The sequence below is a fragment of the Bos indicus x Bos taurus genome, chromosome 19 (genome assembly GCF_003369695.1).
Source record: "Bos indicus x Bos taurus breed Angus x Brahman F1 hybrid chromosome 19, Bos_hybrid_MaternalHap_v2.0, whole genome shotgun sequence".
In the NCBI taxonomy this organism is placed as follows: domain Eukaryota; kingdom Metazoa; phylum Chordata; class Mammalia; order Artiodactyla; family Bovidae; genus Bos; species Bos indicus x Bos taurus.
In genome coordinates this window covers 22,848,061-22,863,698 of record NC_040094.1, presented here as the reverse complement: position 1 = coordinate 22,863,698, position 15,638 = coordinate 22,848,061, and the positions used below count along the sequence as shown (strand labels likewise).

General features: G+C 52.3%; 1 protein-coding gene across 5 annotated transcripts in view; it reads right to left on the bottom strand.

Moving 5' to 3' along the window:
• Positions 1-15,638, bottom strand: part of ABR (ABR, RhoGEF and GTPase activating protein) — a 187,977-nt gene that overhangs the window by 40,971 nt on the left and 131,368 nt on the right. For all 5 annotated transcript variants that reach the window (XM_027518042.1, XM_027518046.1, XM_027518043.1 and 2 more), the window contains 8 exons: positions 11,341-11,393; positions 10,630-10,770; positions 8,366-8,487; positions 6,552-6,717; positions 2,452-2,574; positions 2,039-2,114; positions 1,481-1,585; positions 686-760 (listed from right to left, as the gene is read on the bottom strand). In XM_027518042.1, coding sequence (XP_027373843.1) covers positions 686-760; positions 1,481-1,585; positions 2,039-2,114; positions 2,452-2,574; positions 6,552-6,717; positions 8,366-8,487; positions 10,630-10,770; positions 11,341-11,393 — 861 coding nt within the window. The remainder of the gene's footprint in view (positions 1-685; positions 761-1,480; positions 1,586-2,038; positions 2,115-2,451; positions 2,575-6,551; positions 6,718-8,365; positions 8,488-10,629; positions 10,771-11,340; positions 11,394-15,638) is intronic.

Genomic DNA, 15,638 nt, shown 5'->3' with positions numbered 1-15,638 from the left:
TGTGTGGTGCGCTGTAGGAAGAGAGGCAGAGGGCAGATCTTACCAGAGGGGAAGAGGAGGGAGGGAGAGGAGTCAGGTTTCTGATCCTATATAATACCAAGTCCTTTTCTTTCTCTGTGACTCAGTTTTCTCATCTGGCAAATGGGAAGAAACTATTAGCTGCCTAACTCACAAATTCCTACAGGGAGAAAAGTTAGATAAAAATGTAACCGTATCTTGTAAAATACTAAGAACTGCATGGACGCAGCAGATGGTGATAAAGAAGGAAAAAGAATGTGTAGTAGCAGGGCACTGGCCCTATACATAAAGCTCATACTTAAGCCAGCTCTTAGGTAAGTATTGCCCTTTTTGTAGAAAAAAGAGAAGGCTCAGAGAGGTTAAGAGATTTGCCCAAGGTCACACAGCTTGTGATCTGCGGATGTGGGATTGGAGCCCCATATTTCTGATACCTGGGGGTAGAGAAGGGCTTAGGGCAGAGCAGACTTTGGAGACAGAGCGCAGGGATGAACCCCTGCCAAGAGGAGCTAGCTCCTGACCTTTAGGGGAATGCCACACCTCAAAGCAGCTGGCAGTGCCCCAGCCTGGGCAGACCAAGGCAGAGCAGGTGGGAGGCCCCATGCAATGGGTCCACAGGAAGGATGAACAACGAAGCCTCTTCCTGGGGCAGGTGGTCATGGGTACTTACTGGCTGACTGCTTAAACCCCTTGGCAGAATGGACGATGACATGGAGGAAGCCATAGAGCCCTGGAGACTCGTCGTCTGCAAGAGAGAAAAGCCCCCCAGGGAAGACGGTGATGAGAGGCCTGCTTCCTCCAGGGCCTCACCCCTGGCTGGTTGGTTACACAAAGGATGGGAGCAAGTCTGCGCCTCGGTCCGACAGCACCACCTGGTGGCCAGAGGAAGAAGCGTCCACAGTCTGTTGCAGCCTGGAGTGCGAGCTGACGCACTCCCTCCACTCAGCCTGGGTGGTCAGTCCACACCTTCCTCCTGGGCTGGGAGTCCCGATCCCTGGGAGCACTTTCCCTCCTCCTATGAATCCTGCCTATCCCACTGCTGCCCTCCTCAGTCTAGCCTTCCAAAGTGGAAATTAACCAACATAAGTCACTCTGTGCCCAAGAGCGGGTCCAGCCTTATTTCTCACACTCTAATCCACACCTTGTGCTCCACCACCACCCTGCCCCAGGCTTAGCCTTCTGCTTCCACAAACATATTAACATCACAGTCCCAGTGCACCAGGACGCCAGATTCTTCTTTTCAGCCAGAGGTCGCCAGGGAGGAGTTGGGCATCATCCAGGGACTCAGCAGAGAAAAACATCTGTTCAAACTCCCTGTGTATCTGGCAACTGAGTCTTCCCAGCTCAGCGGAGCAGAGGTCAGCTACTGGTAGCCAAGTGACCAGCTAGGTGTTTGTGGAAGGCCCTGGCAATACCCCGGGGGCTTGGACCCGCTGATTGAGCAACCTCGGATTCCAGATCTTACCGTCTTTATTGCTGGTGACAGGAATGTTGTGTACAGTCCTAAGTTTGAAACAGGATCCTGTGAGCACCTGGAGCTCCACCGAGCTCAGGACAAAGGCCTGAAGATCTGTAGGAGGAGCCAAGAGAGAGCAGAATGTCCTCACAGGTCCACTAGGACCCACTGCTCTTCTTTGAGGGCTACTTCAGGAAAAAAAGATTAGCTCTAAGGGCAGAGTTGGTCATTGGAAGGGGGAGTAGACACTCAGCTGGGGAGAGTCAGGGGTGCTGCCACAAGGATAAGAAGCGCAGGATCTAATTGGAGAGGTTCATGAATTATGTACATGACAGCAAGACAGACGGGTAACTCTGGGCTCTGGGTCCAGTCCTGCTGACAATTCACTATACATTCTTAAGCAAATCACCTAAATTCTTTGGGCCTCAACTGATCAGTAACATCAGTTAAGATGTTACTGCCCTGGCATCAGAGGAGCCAGTGGACATCAAAGTGCTTGGAAATGCAGAAGGCCCTCTCTTGCCACGGACACCAGCAGCGCAGCGTAGAGTAGAAGTGGGGCATTACCTTTCTTCTGCAGTTTCTGAATCGCTTCTCTCCACTCTGACCTCTCATAGTCTGAGGACAGTAGGAACAGGTAGCTCTGAAGAGAGGAGATGAGAATTCACTAGAGTGACCACAGTCAGACCCAGGACATTTTTGGATTCTGGGGCCCCCAATAAAGCGCCTTTGTACCCAGGCACCCCTAGGCTTGGAGAAGAAGGCAGGTGGGAGGAAGGCCTTCCTCCTAGGAAGCCAGGGGATGAGAGTGGCAGTGCCAGTGATGGCCAGCAGAGGGCACTGGCTCTCCACGAGTGGGGGAGGCAGTCCAGGGCAGGAGCCATGGCAGCCTTGTTGGGAAGGTTCAGGGCCAGGAGCCATAGCGAGTGGGCAGCCCTGGAGGAAGGGGGCTGTCTGTCCTTATCTCCGTCCTTTCTGACCTTTCCATTCCGATTGTGGATCCGAAACGGGATTGTGGGGGAATTGAGCAGCAGTAAGAACTCATTCTCAAACATCTTCTTCTTCAGGCGTTCGATGGCCCGGCTCTGTCCTTTGTTGGCTTTCTGCAGGGGACAGAGGGCACAGGCGGTTCTCCTTGCACTCAGACTCCACTTGTCACCCTGTAGTTCTACATACAGCATTCCTCTGTACAGTCATCATTTTTTTTCCTATATTTTATGACAATTTGATGTCTTGGGAGGGCCAATCAGCCACAGAAAAAAATGCTCCTCGCAGGACATGCTAATTCCTAGGCTACTACATGACTTCCCTGTGAGTGCATCTTTCATGTGCAAACCAGTCAGTCTGGAGTCCACACCCCTTATCCTCTCCTTTAACACAAGCCAGGATTTCTTCTGCCCTAAGTACCCCAGGGCAACTAGATATGACCGCTCTAGCCCAGAGCCTGCTGACTTATTCAATTTGCCAGTCCTAAGCTGTTTCTTGTGGAAAACACAATCTAGGCTCTGGGCCACGCACTTGCCATGCTCCTTCTGCCTCTTTTTTTTTTTTGCCCACTCAGCATGGCATGTGGGATCTTAGTTCCCAGACGAGGGATGGAACCTGTACCCCTGCATTGGAAGCATAGAGTTTTAACCACTGGACTCTCAGGGAAGTCCCTCCTTCTGTCTCTTGACCGAACCCCATGCTTTCCCACATAGCCCTGCGTGGCGTGGCATATGCCACCTACTCCTGGGAACTATAAGTAATAAAATAAATCTAAGGAATAAAAATCTTCCAGTGGCATGAACATCTCTGGGCGATCACTCAGTCATCTCCATAAATTAAATTCTGGGTACCACCGAGACGCCTGCTTAAAAGCAGCAGACACCTTTCAGCATAAAGCCCCCACTGCCTCTGGCCCCATGGGGCCTCCCCAGGCCTGGGTTCTAGCTTCCACGCCCGCCACACATCCCCTACATCTTCCACCCCAGGCTCACACTATTATTCCCTGCTCTCTAACAAGCTGCTCCCCATCTCAGCTGTCTCCAGTTTTTCCAGTCTGTATCGTATAAAGGATCCCTTCCCTTTTATGAACCACTATTATGCTTCACATCTCAGTGCCAATGCCATCCTCTACAGCTAGAATTCATCTCTGCTTTTTTTTTTTTTTACCCACTAGACTGGCAGAATTGTGACAATTGCTCACAGCCGGTGCTGTGACACTGTGGGGGAACAGATGATGACACACTGCTGGAGGGAACACGATCGGATGCAAACTTTGCAGACGTAAACCTGGCGATGAAATGCGCAAGCCCTCTGCCCCAGACATCCCGCTCGTAGGGGATCTGCCGGGAAGAAATAGAAGTGCCGAGGAAAGAAGGAGAACCCATCTAAAGACCCAAATATGTTGTGCCGTCGAGTGAGAACAGGAAACAGTTGTGAAAAAGGATCTGACAGATGAAACTGCAAAACGGCACGTGTAGTCTCATCAAAAAATACATAGACAAACACGTGTAAACACAGGAGCGTCTAGAAGAATATATCTCAAACTAGGAATGATGGGGGGAAGGTAAGAAGTTCTATTCTACGCACTTTGGTATTGTATTTCTTGTTATAAGAAGTCAGTGTGACACTGGGGATTAGGGAAAAAATTAGGCTTAAAAATATTATTGAAAGAATAAATTGCTGCTGCTTCTGTGACTCAGAGAACAACACCGTGCATCTCCAGTGACTCTCATCACGCTGTGTCACGTGTTGCGGTCACACAGAAGAATGTGTGCCTTCTCCACTGGATGAGGAGGTCTGTGAGCATCTGGCGCAGCCCTGCAGCCGTCAGTAAGCATGGATTCAATGAAGCAGAAGGCCACGTCTGCACACATGGGGCAGGACGGAGGGCCAGAGCCTGCAGCTCCCAGGACCGGGTGAGGGACACGCATGCGGGATGCCCCTGATGTGCAGATGCTGGCAGACCCAACTGAGGAAATAGGCTCCCCTGAGGCTGGTTGTTTAGGAGGACACCTGTGCTGCTCAGGGGGCTCCCTCCGGGCAGGTGTACCCCAGTCCTAGACACTGTGAAAGTGAAAGCCGCTCAGTCGTGTCCGACTCTTTGCGACCCTGTGGACTATACAGTCCATGGAATTCTCCAGACCAGGACACTGGAGCAGGTAGCCTTTCCCTTCTCCAGGGGATCTTCCCAACCCAGGGATCGAACCCAGGTCTCCTGCACTGCAGGTGGATTCTTTACCAGCTGAGCCACAGGGGTAGGACATTCTCATGACCCAAACATCCCTGGGTTATTACTGTGGTTTTCCTCTCCTCTGTTCAGAGAAAGATATCTGGGTTGAAAGAATCCTTAGAAGCCATCTGGGCATGTGTCCTTCAACAACTTTTCATAAAGCACCTATTTATTACATGTTAAGTAGTAGGACATAGGGGACTTCCCAGGTGGCACAGTGATAAAGCATGTGCCTGCCAATGCAGGAGATGCAAGAGACGCTGGTTAGATTCCTGGGTCTGGAAGATCCCCTGGAGTAGGAAATGGCAACCCACTCCAGTATTCTTACCTGGAGAGTCCCATGGACAGAGGAGCCTGGCAGGCTAGCAACTGAGCATTAGCGCACAGAACTGAAGAAAACAGTCCCCTCCCTGGAGCTGAAATTCTAGTGGGGAAGAGAGACAGCAGAGTGTGCAATAACAACTCAGCACCAATAACGCCAAGCAAAGAGGTAAACATCAAGAACCAGGAAGCCAGGCACCCAACCGAAACCTCCAACAGTGGGGAGACATCGGGGAAGGCTCATGTGGGGACGCGAGGCCTAAGCCAAGCCTGGATGGGTGAAGAGAAGCAACAAGGCCAACTAACCAAGCCCCGCCATGCTCTTCTTTCCATTCCTGGGGAAGGTTCCTTCTGGGTGTTTTCCTCTAGCCACTGTTTTCAAATATAATGAACTTAAGGCTGTACATTTTCCTCTAAAGAGTGCTTTGGCTGTATCCCCTGGGTTTTAATATGGAGTGCTCTCATTTTCATGCAGGTCTAAATAATTTGCAGTTTCCCTTTTGATTTCCTCTTTACCTGGAAAGTTTTAACTTCCCAGGTATATAATTTAACTATATTCTAGTTGTTGACTTCTAATTTACTGCATTGTTGTTTGTGAACATGACCAGTACACTTTTTTTTTTTTTTAAACTTGAGATTTCCTATTCCAAAAAACAGACACTTCTGAATTGTGGTGCCAGAGAAGACTCTTGAGAGTCCCTTGGATTACAAGGAGACTAAACCAGTCAATCTGAAAGGAAGTCAACCCTGAATATTCATTAGAAGGACTGATGCTGAAGTTCCAATACTTTGGCCATCTGATGGAAGAGCCAACTCATTGGAAAAGACCCTGGTGCTGAGAAAAACTGAGGGCAGGAGAAGGGGGAAAGAGAGGATGAGATGGTTGGACGGCATCACTGATTCAATGGACATGAATTTGAGCACACTCAGGGAGACAGTGAAGGACAGGGAAGCCGGATGTGTCGCAGTCCGTGGGATCACAAAGAGCTGGACATGAACTTAGCAACCGAACAACAGCAAAATGCAGCCTAATACATGTTAAATTATCTGTAAATGTTCCATGTATGTTTGACAGAATCTCAGTTCTCTATCAGGATACAAGCTTCTGTGCATTTTTAGACCAAGTGATCTCCAAAGCCGCCTGTTTATTTATTTGCCTACTCGACCTGTCAATTTCTGAGGAGACTCCCAGGCCCTTCCTTTCTCACACATCCTGCTTTTCCTTAAGAAGACTTTTTCTCCTCTTGCTTTTGCAGTGTTTGGCATACACTGTTCCCCAGGAAACGTCCCATAATTAACCCCACTAAATTCTGAGCACTGACTCCTTGGCCTGACTTCTAACTGCCCAGTGCTCATGTGTCATGGTCAGACATGTTATCTTGAAGATTGTAAAGAAAGGCCTTCCTCTCTTACATCCTGCCTCCCTTGTCAGACTCCCAAATTTTATCACTTCTTCCTCCATTTCCCTGGCACACCCAATTCCAAGGTCCGCAATGAAAATGGCCAACTTCTCAGCCCCAGCTGATGCCAGGCTCTGCTCACCTCCTTCTGGATCTCACTCTTAAGGGCAGAGATCTTCATTTTCATGTCTTCCAGCTCGTGGTCTGGGAAGGGGTGCACCTGGGGACTGGCTTCAGACTCCTCAGGGGATGGAAACACTAGGTCAGCCAGGGGGATGTACCATTTGCAGTCATACTGCTGGTGCTTCCTGCAAACAGGTCAGAGGGAGATGTGAGCCACAGAGGAACTGGTCTTCAGGCTCGAATCGCTAGAACCAAAACCACCTGACAGGGACTGACTGAGAACTCGTCACAGGCAAGAATGATCCATACCCTGAGGAGCCTGATCAGGAAACATTCATGGAATGATGATAGTCAGAGGGTCAGGCAATGGCACCCCACTCCAGTGTTCTTGCCTGGAGAATCCCAGGGACCGGGGAGCCTAGTGGGCTGCCGTCTCTGGGGTCGCACAGAGTCAGACACGACTGACGCGACTCAGCAGCAGCAGCATGGTCAGGCAGCGGTAAGGGCTCTGGACCTCCAGCCTGACATTCTTCTGGCCCAAGACGACTGACATTCTTAGGCAGCCCAAACCTCTAGTGTCTCAGCAAGAGTGGTCTCTCCTGTTCCCCATCCAACTCTTCCTTCCCTTCCAGCTTCTCTATACATAACTTACATTCTTTATCTTCTTAGCTAGAGATACAATACAGATGTAATTTTGAATGCCACCTCTTCTCAATAGAAGTCACATGGGATAATGAGTTGAGGATTATAAAGCCACATCCAGGTCCAACGAGAAATAGTGCTGTGATCCACTAGTAATGTCTGCCGTGGGCAAAGGACTTAACGCAGAGGTATGTGTGCTTACGACTGTCACCTCTGCTTTAGAATCATCTCAAACGTCATCCCCTCTACTGAAACTCAGAATAATAGCTTCTCCTTCTCTCACTTTCCCCAGGACTTCGCTTTGTACCTCCCTGCAATATTAAGCCTGTGGCCTGCCTCCCTCAGCACACCATAGGTGGTAAGAAAATAAGGCTGGAAGACCGTAGGAATACATATTGAAGAACCTTTTCTGCTTGTGACAGAGACACTCTAGTCACTGGGTACAGAGATGGAGCTCAAAAGCAGCTTTCAAGTCAGATGAAGGTTCAAATCCTGTTTCCTCTACTTTAGTTCTATGACCTTGGGCAACTTATTTCACTTTCCTAAGCCTTTTTTCTCGTCTGTGAGATGGGGATAATAATACCTACTTTGTGAAGTCACTGGGGAGATTAGAAATAATATATTCAAAGCATTTGTCATGGCACCTGGCATGGCACAAGCACTCAATAAATGGTAGAATCAGATTTAATGAATATTCACTGAATTGCAGTTAGCAAAAATTTAGAGCTGTCTAATAAAAGGAGAATGCTTAAGTAAATTATGGCATATCCACTTGTAACATCATGCAGGAAAGTAAAATGATGATTATGAAGATTAAGCAGCAACAGGGAAAATGCTTATGACGTGAAATGGAAAAAGCAGAGCCCCAAATTGGGTATTCACTCTGATTACAAGTATATGAAAAAAATAAGAACATTTAAAAAAAACTGGAAGGAAATATAGCAGCAGGAGACTGATGCTTATGTTCGGGTGGGTGACAGGGTTTATTTCCCACCCCCTATAATTTGGTTGTATTATATTTATAATTAAAACCATGATTTATTTTTAGAAAAAGGCTATGAAGTAAAATAAAATTAATTAATATGTTTTTAAAAAGGGGGAAAAAAATGCAGATGGCCCCAGGCTGCTGACAGGCTCCACTGGGGGGTGGGGTCTAGTTCCCCCCGCCCACCAACCCCCCTGCACACTCACCCCGCTGATGTCTTCTTTAGCTTGGCGCACAGGAGGACGTCGGTGAAGAGGAAGACGTGCCGCAGTTTCCGGGAGCCCTCTGACACTTCCACTAGGAAGCCGTCCTTCACCAGTTGCCGCGTCTGAGAGAGACCCACCCCCGCCTGCTCAGGGGGGTCAGCCCAGGGCCCAGCCTGCACCCATCCAGCTGTGGGGGTTGGGGTGGGGGTGGGGGTAGGGCTCCAGGGAGGGACCATAGTGCCTGGTGGTTAGCAGCACTGGCTTTGGGGTCAGGCACCCAGGCTTGGGGATTCCAAGGTGGCACAGCGGTAAAGAATCCACCTGCCAGTGCAGGAGATGCAAAAGATGCGGGTTTGATCCCTGGGTCAGGAAGATCCCCTGGAGTGGGGAATGGCACCCAGCTCTAGTATTCTTGCTTGGAAAATTCCATGGACAGAGGAACCCGGCAGGCTACAGTCCACAGGGTTGCAGAGTAGGACGTGACTGAGCTCATAGCTAACACCTAATCTACCATGGGCTTAAATCCAGATTCTGCCACTTCCTGGCTGAGATCTTGGGGGTAAGTTCCCCGACTTCTCTGAGCCTCAGTCTTAGCATCTGTAAAACGGAGACAATGACATTGGCCCCCATAGCATAGGAGCCATGGTATATGTAGAACAGTCAGTAGAGTGCCTGGCATGTAATATATGATCCGCAAGTGGTAGCTTTCCATTTCTCCGCAGCCCTCAACAGCTCATCCCTGGATGGACCCACCTGGGTCATACATACCCCACCCACCTCCACCCTAGAAACGCCTCCCTAACTCTGCCTAAGATGTTGATCTCGTTACAGCGGAACTTTGATCTGCAGAACCACTCAGGCCTCTGCTTCTTGAGTGGCTTCTGCAACCCGCCTCAGGCGGCTGGATGGGGGACCCTGGGCTTCCCTCCGTGGGGCTGTCGCAGTGTCCTGGGGATCCTGCAGCTGTCTCTACCCTGGGCTCTGGCTGGTCTGGAGCATTTCGCTCCACGCATAACTTCCAGAGCCTCCTCCCCACCACCCTGAGCCCGCGGGCCTCTGTGGGGCTGTCACGGTCTGTCTCGGGCTTCTCTGTGTGACCTATATATGCTGCGTATGTAGGTGAGCACGTAGAGAGCACACTATTAAAACGATCCCAAACTGGTCGTGCTCGAGGGCCTCTGGAGATCTCTCAGACATCCTCAGAGTCAAACCAGCTGGTGACATTCCAGGGTCTGCAAACCGGGGCTGGGGCTACATGCAGGGACAGCGCGCTGGTCCCATTAGCCAATCCCCAGATCCTGCCCCTCATTACTTCCCTCCCCAGGAGACACTGGAACTTCATAAACACTACAAAGGAGCAGAAAGGCAGCCAGCCTTCACTCCTGAACACCACTTAATTACCTCTTCTGGACAGGAAGCTCCATATGTGGGTCAGGCTGCTGACCCACGCAGCTAACTGTCCCTCTGATTCTTCAAATTGCTTCCCCTCACTGAGGCACCCCCACTCCTCTAGCAAAAAGGGCCCCCAGGGAACTGGAGCTGCTAGCCACATCCAGGCGCCCACCTGGGACAGTTCAGTCACCTGGCAGCTTCAGCCACCTCTCCCTGACTCTCCAAGCTCCCTCAGCCTGAGCCATTATTTTCCAGAGGACTCTGAGGACACCATGCTGCCCAGAAGAGGTGGCTGCATTCAAGAATGAGACAGACAGAGCCCTGGTGCGGGGGTCAGTGTCTGAGGCTTGCTGACAGAACACCCCAGCTATGGCTGCGGTCCTCAATCTTTCCAGCACCAGGGACTGATTTCGTGGAAGACAACTTTCCATAAACGGAGGGTGAGGGGGATGGTTTCGGGATGATTCAGGCTCATCACATTTACTGTGCCCTTTATGTCTAGTCTAATGCTGCTGCTGATGTGATAGGAGGTACCAGTCCACGGCCCAGAGGTCAGGGACCCCGAGCTAAAGGATCCAGTTCCAACACTGATAGCCAGGAGACCTTGTGCGGGAGACCTGGAGAGACTCTCCAGGCCCCAGTTTCCTCATCTGCCTCCGTGGACCATTATGAAGATTAATGAGATGCTGGACTTTAAGCGGTTGGCCCAGGACCTGAAGGCCTGTCCTTGGCTGGGACTGAGCGGTCAGGGTTGGAGAGCCACCGGGCATCGGGCGGTGGTGCCCATGTGTGCAGGAGAGCAGGGATGGGCGAGCTGGTGCCGGGCACCCTCCTCACCCTGGGGGCCAAGCCCCACTAGATCCTGAGCTCACCTCCCCCTTGGGGGTTGTGACTGCAGTCCGGCGGGGGTCGATGTCCTCGTTGATGCTGGACAGGAAGTTCTGGGAGATGCGGAGGGCATCCTGTAGCAGCGGGTAGTCTGGGTGGTCCACAGGTGTGTGCTTCAGCAGGTCCTGGGAAGGATGGGGTGGTGAGATGGGCGAGCGGGGTGGGGCTGAGCGAGAAGACAGCGGGGAGAACTAAATCCGCACTGAAAGAATTCCAAGGGGGCCAACTAGGGACCTTACTCTGACTCGGTCATGCCTGCAAACGCTGAGCTAAGAATTAGGGTCAGAGCAGCAGGGCAGTGGCGCCCCTTTATTACTGCTGCAGTCGTTATTCTTCTCCCTGGTGGTGCAGACCAGGTGGAGTCTCCTCTCACCAAGCAGCTGGGAGAGACACCCCCCACTTACCCTACAGCTGCTCCAAGGACACTGGAGACCAGGCAAGGAATGAGGAGGCAGGAAGTGCCTGCCTCCCAGGGAGCATTTGGCCAAAAGTCAAGCTTAGTGGCCAAGCTATTTTTAGGCCCTGGGCCCATCAGCTGGTCACCACAGGCCAGGCAGGTGCAGTCAGGGCCCAGGGACCCTCTGCCCAACTCCCCGCATGGGCTGTTGTCAGTGACTCCGGCGCTTGTGCACCCTGGGTCCAGTCTCCCACCCACTCCTAAGCCCTCCCTGGCCACTTGGCAGGGAGACACTCACGTGTAGGACCAGGGTGCTCCTGGTGACTCGGTCAATGGGCTTGTAGAGCAGAGCTGTTGGGGAAGCAGGAACAGGGACAGGTCAGATGAAAGACAGGGAGGAGTTTGAGACCTGAAGGGCCAGCCTGTGCCCCGAGCCACCTCCTTCCCCTGCATGGACGTCCACTCACAGGAGGCCAGAGTGGATTCCACAGCAACCACGCCTCCATTCTCACCCCAAAAGATGAACACACAGCTCTGGTGACCTCGGCCCCTTCCACCCACCTCATCTTGACTCCCACTAGACATGATTTCTTGAAGGGCTATTTGTCCCCCAGGCCTGTCCCAGCCTGACCAGGCTCATAGCAGACACAGATGCTCCTCTGGACTCTCCGCTGAAATCACACAGCCTTACCCCTAACAGCTCCGGGACAGTGGGGGTCACACCCAGGACCCCAGACTGCAGGAAGGAGACACTGTTTTCCCAGGGAGGGAGGTGTCCCCAAACCCCATCATTCTCATATCCCTCTGGTCCAAGGCCTGGCCCCACCAGCTGGGAACGTCATGCTTCGTTCTGACCCATGTTGTTGACCTCATCTCCACGAGGAAGACCCCTATCTGTGCCCTCAATGCCCTCCTGGCTGAGGACCAGGGAGGCACGCCTGATGGCCACGGAGAGGCTCTGTTCTCAAGTGGCAGCTGATGGGGTAAAGATTTCCGAAAGGAATTCAGGTGGGGCTTTGAGTCAGAGAGCCCCTGAAGAGGCTTGGAAAATGCAAGCTCAGCAGGACCTCCCCTCCCCACAACACCACAGGCCACACCCTTCGGCGACCAGGATACCAAATGAGGATGTCCAGGATTCAAGGGAACAGGTGAAGGCGGCAGCTGGCCGACCAACACTTCCGAACAAAGCTCCTGCGGCAGCTGCGCCCTGCCCCTCCCAGCCTGGGTGGTTCAGCTCCGGGCCTGCACCTTTGCCCATGGGGTCATGACCTCTGCCCCCCTGCTGAAGGAGCAGTAAGAGGCAGGATGCTGGTCTGGGGAGGAGGACCAGAGTGGGTGTCCCATGGGATCAGGCTGTGACAGGTACCAGGGCTGACACTCATGTTCCAGCCAGCCCCCAAACCAAAGAGTTCCCCAAGGCCCTGGATATTAATACCCTGCGCATTGCTAAATGGTCACTTGGAAACAACTGCTGGCTACGGAGAAGATGCAGTCTCAGCGGTGTGCCCTGAGCCTCATCTGCTGGCTTTGCTTGGCTGCCCGTTAGAATCAGTGGGGAACTCTCAAAAGATTCAGATGCCTCTTTTTCCCTCTCCCATCAGCTAAACAGCAGGCTCTGCTGGGCAGAACCCAGGCATCAGCATTTTTACAAAGCTCCTTTGTGGATTCTGAGATGTCATAAGGGTTGAAAACCACTGCTTCAGGCAAACACACCTCCCATGATTTATTTGCAGCCCTTTCTTAATCTAGCAACTTCTAGAACCCCTCCCTGTCCAAGGGCAATGGGTGCTAGAATGGACAAGATCAGGTTGGCCTATCCTGGGCCAATGAGGATACAGATCGGTCACCAGCCCAGAAGGGGCAAGTTCTGAGGCTGTCTAGGGCAGCGGTCCCCAACCTTTTTGGCGCCAGGGACTGGTTTGCTGGAAGACGGGAAGAAGGGCATGGTTTCAAGGTGATTCAAGTGAATTGCATTTATTATGTACTCTGATTTATTATTATTATTACATCAGCTCCACCTCAGATCATCAGGCATGAGATCCTGGAGGTCGGGGACCCCTGGTCTAGGGTACCCACCTGTGGCTCAGCCCATCTGCAGGGCAGGGGGAAATCACTCTCTGAGAACCCGAGACCCAGAGAAAATCCAAGTTCAGCAGACACCAGCCAGGGTGGGCCTCGAGTTCCTGCCCAGAGAAAGTTGATACTGCAGTGTCAGCCCCCTCCATCCCTCTGCTGGGTCCCAGGAGGAAGAGGTTTCTGACTAAGCTCAGAGGTCTGCACAAATGGCAGGTTGGGTTTCAGAGGGGTTATTAATATGCCTCGAGTCACCTCAAGAGTCCACTTGATTGTGGCCATGGAATGAGTCCTAATGTATCAGCCCCAGATTGGGGAGGGGCAGCTGGGAGGAAGGTGGGGAGAGGCCAAGAGCAAGGACAAGGCCCCAGGGCCGCGGTCAGATATGGAGGGAACCAGGGCGGCCGTGATGGGCGTGCCCCACACCTGCTTCCCCTGAGAATGCAGAGTGCACAGCTCATCCCCCGCCCCATACACACCTGCTCCCTGCCTCTGCTCCTCCCCCTCTCCCTGCTCCTCAACATGTGGTTCCCATTTCTGGGGCACACACCATTGACCAAGTTGCAATGCCCGTCTCTCCCCCTCCTCCTAAAAGCCTTCCCCAATCAGGACTTTCACAACCAACATTCACACAGCCTAAAAGACAAACCATGACCTGTGCAAGGTGGGCCTCTCTCTAGCTTGCTGAGTACTTTACTCCGTGTCCAATGGCACTGTTTTACATGTGCTATTTCCTTTTAATTAAAAAAGGAAGGGACTGTCCTGGTGGTCCAGTGGCTAAGACTCCACGCTCCCAATACATGGGGCCCCGGGTTCAACCCCTGGTCAGGGAACTAGACCCCACATACCGCAACGAAAGATCCTATGTGCCACAATTAAGACCGGGCACAGCCAAATAAACAAATAAAGGAATAAATACACTTTTTTTTTTTAAAAAAAGGAAAGCAATGATCACTAGTCCTATTTTACATATGCAGAAAATTCTCCAAAGTACAAAGAAGTTTTATGTAACTTGCTCACAATCACAAAGCTGTAAGAGGCAGCTGGGTTTTGAATGTAGGTCTACCACTGCTCCCTAATTTTGAGCCGTCCCCCTCCATGGGGGAGGGTAGCACCAGCAGAAGCCCAGTGGTCCTTGAGAGGGTTCTGGGAAAGATTCATCAAGGAGTGGATGAGCTGGCCTCTCTTGTTGCCAAGGTGAGCCCCCTCCTTAGGGGCCTGAGTCAGACTCCCTTTGCCTCCCACCCCCCCAACCATGTTTGGCATGGAGCCCTGGAGAGTGGACATTCGGTACCTAACCACTAAGGCAGACAACCACAGTGGTGGTGGTTTAGTTGCTAGGTCCTGTCCGACTCTTATGACCCCATGGATTGTAGTCCACCAGGCTCCTCTGTCCATGGGATTTCTCAGGCATGAATACCGGAGAGTGGGTTGCCATTTCCTCCTCCAGGGGATCTTCCTGACCCAGGAATCAAACCCAGGTCTCCTGCATTGCAGGCAGATTCTTTACTGACTGAGCTATGAGGCAAGCCCAGAGTGAGCCCTAAGTCACTCAGCCTCCCTCAGACGTCAGACCAGCACCCTTTGGAGGGGCTGAGAAGGTTCAAACAGGGTGGTCAGTAAGGGCCCCTTTGCACCTAACCCCTCACACTTTGAAGCTGACTTCATCTCAGGGGTGGAAGAAACCCTGAACTTCAGGTCCTGAGCCTGTTTCACTGAAACTAAGCTTCCTTTTTGGGGAAGAAAGAGGAAGCAAAGGGCCGACTGTTTCCTCTTTAGAGAAGCAGAGTGGAGACTTGACCAACTCCCTGGCCAGATCGAGAAGGGCATTTCCCCTCCGATCTTCAACCAGGCCAGCTTCAAGTCCAGACTGTCAGGATCTGAGCCGAGGGGTGGGGCCCAGGGCAGCCTCTGCCTGCTAACTAGTGCTCCCCGTGCTGTCCAGCTGGGACAGCCAGAGAGGGACGACTTCAGGGTCTCTCTCCATCATGAGCAGTCTTCTATACAGGACATCTAAGAAGGGGAGGGGACAGCTGATTGTGCACAGAGGTCGCAGGGAAGAGCCCGGAAAACCTCAGCATCGCTCCTCCAGCAAGCTGCCGCCCGCCTCTGTTCAGCCTTCAACAAGGAGCTCCAGGTTACCACGGAGACATGAAAGCAAAGTGACTGAGAGAAGCTGAGACAAAACGCCTGCCTGGTGGGAGGGAAGACGGTCCTGAAACCAGCCGCCTGCCCTAGGGGCCCAGAGCAGCAGACCGGGGGCATCACTTGACCCTTATGCCCCTGCCAAAGGCAGCCTGGGTCATCCCGAAGGTACCTCTTGCCTTGGAAGGCGGGGCCTGCCGGCTTCCGGACACCTACCTCTTTGCCTAGGCTGGTGCCAGTCTCCTCTGAGCCGAGAACCTGGGTGGCAGCACACACCTGTCTCGGGACCCCTGTCCCTGAGGGAGCTGCAGAGGATGCTCCGTCTGCCCCCTGGCCCCCCACCCATCATACAGTGGGGGTGTGACCTTCACAAAGCAG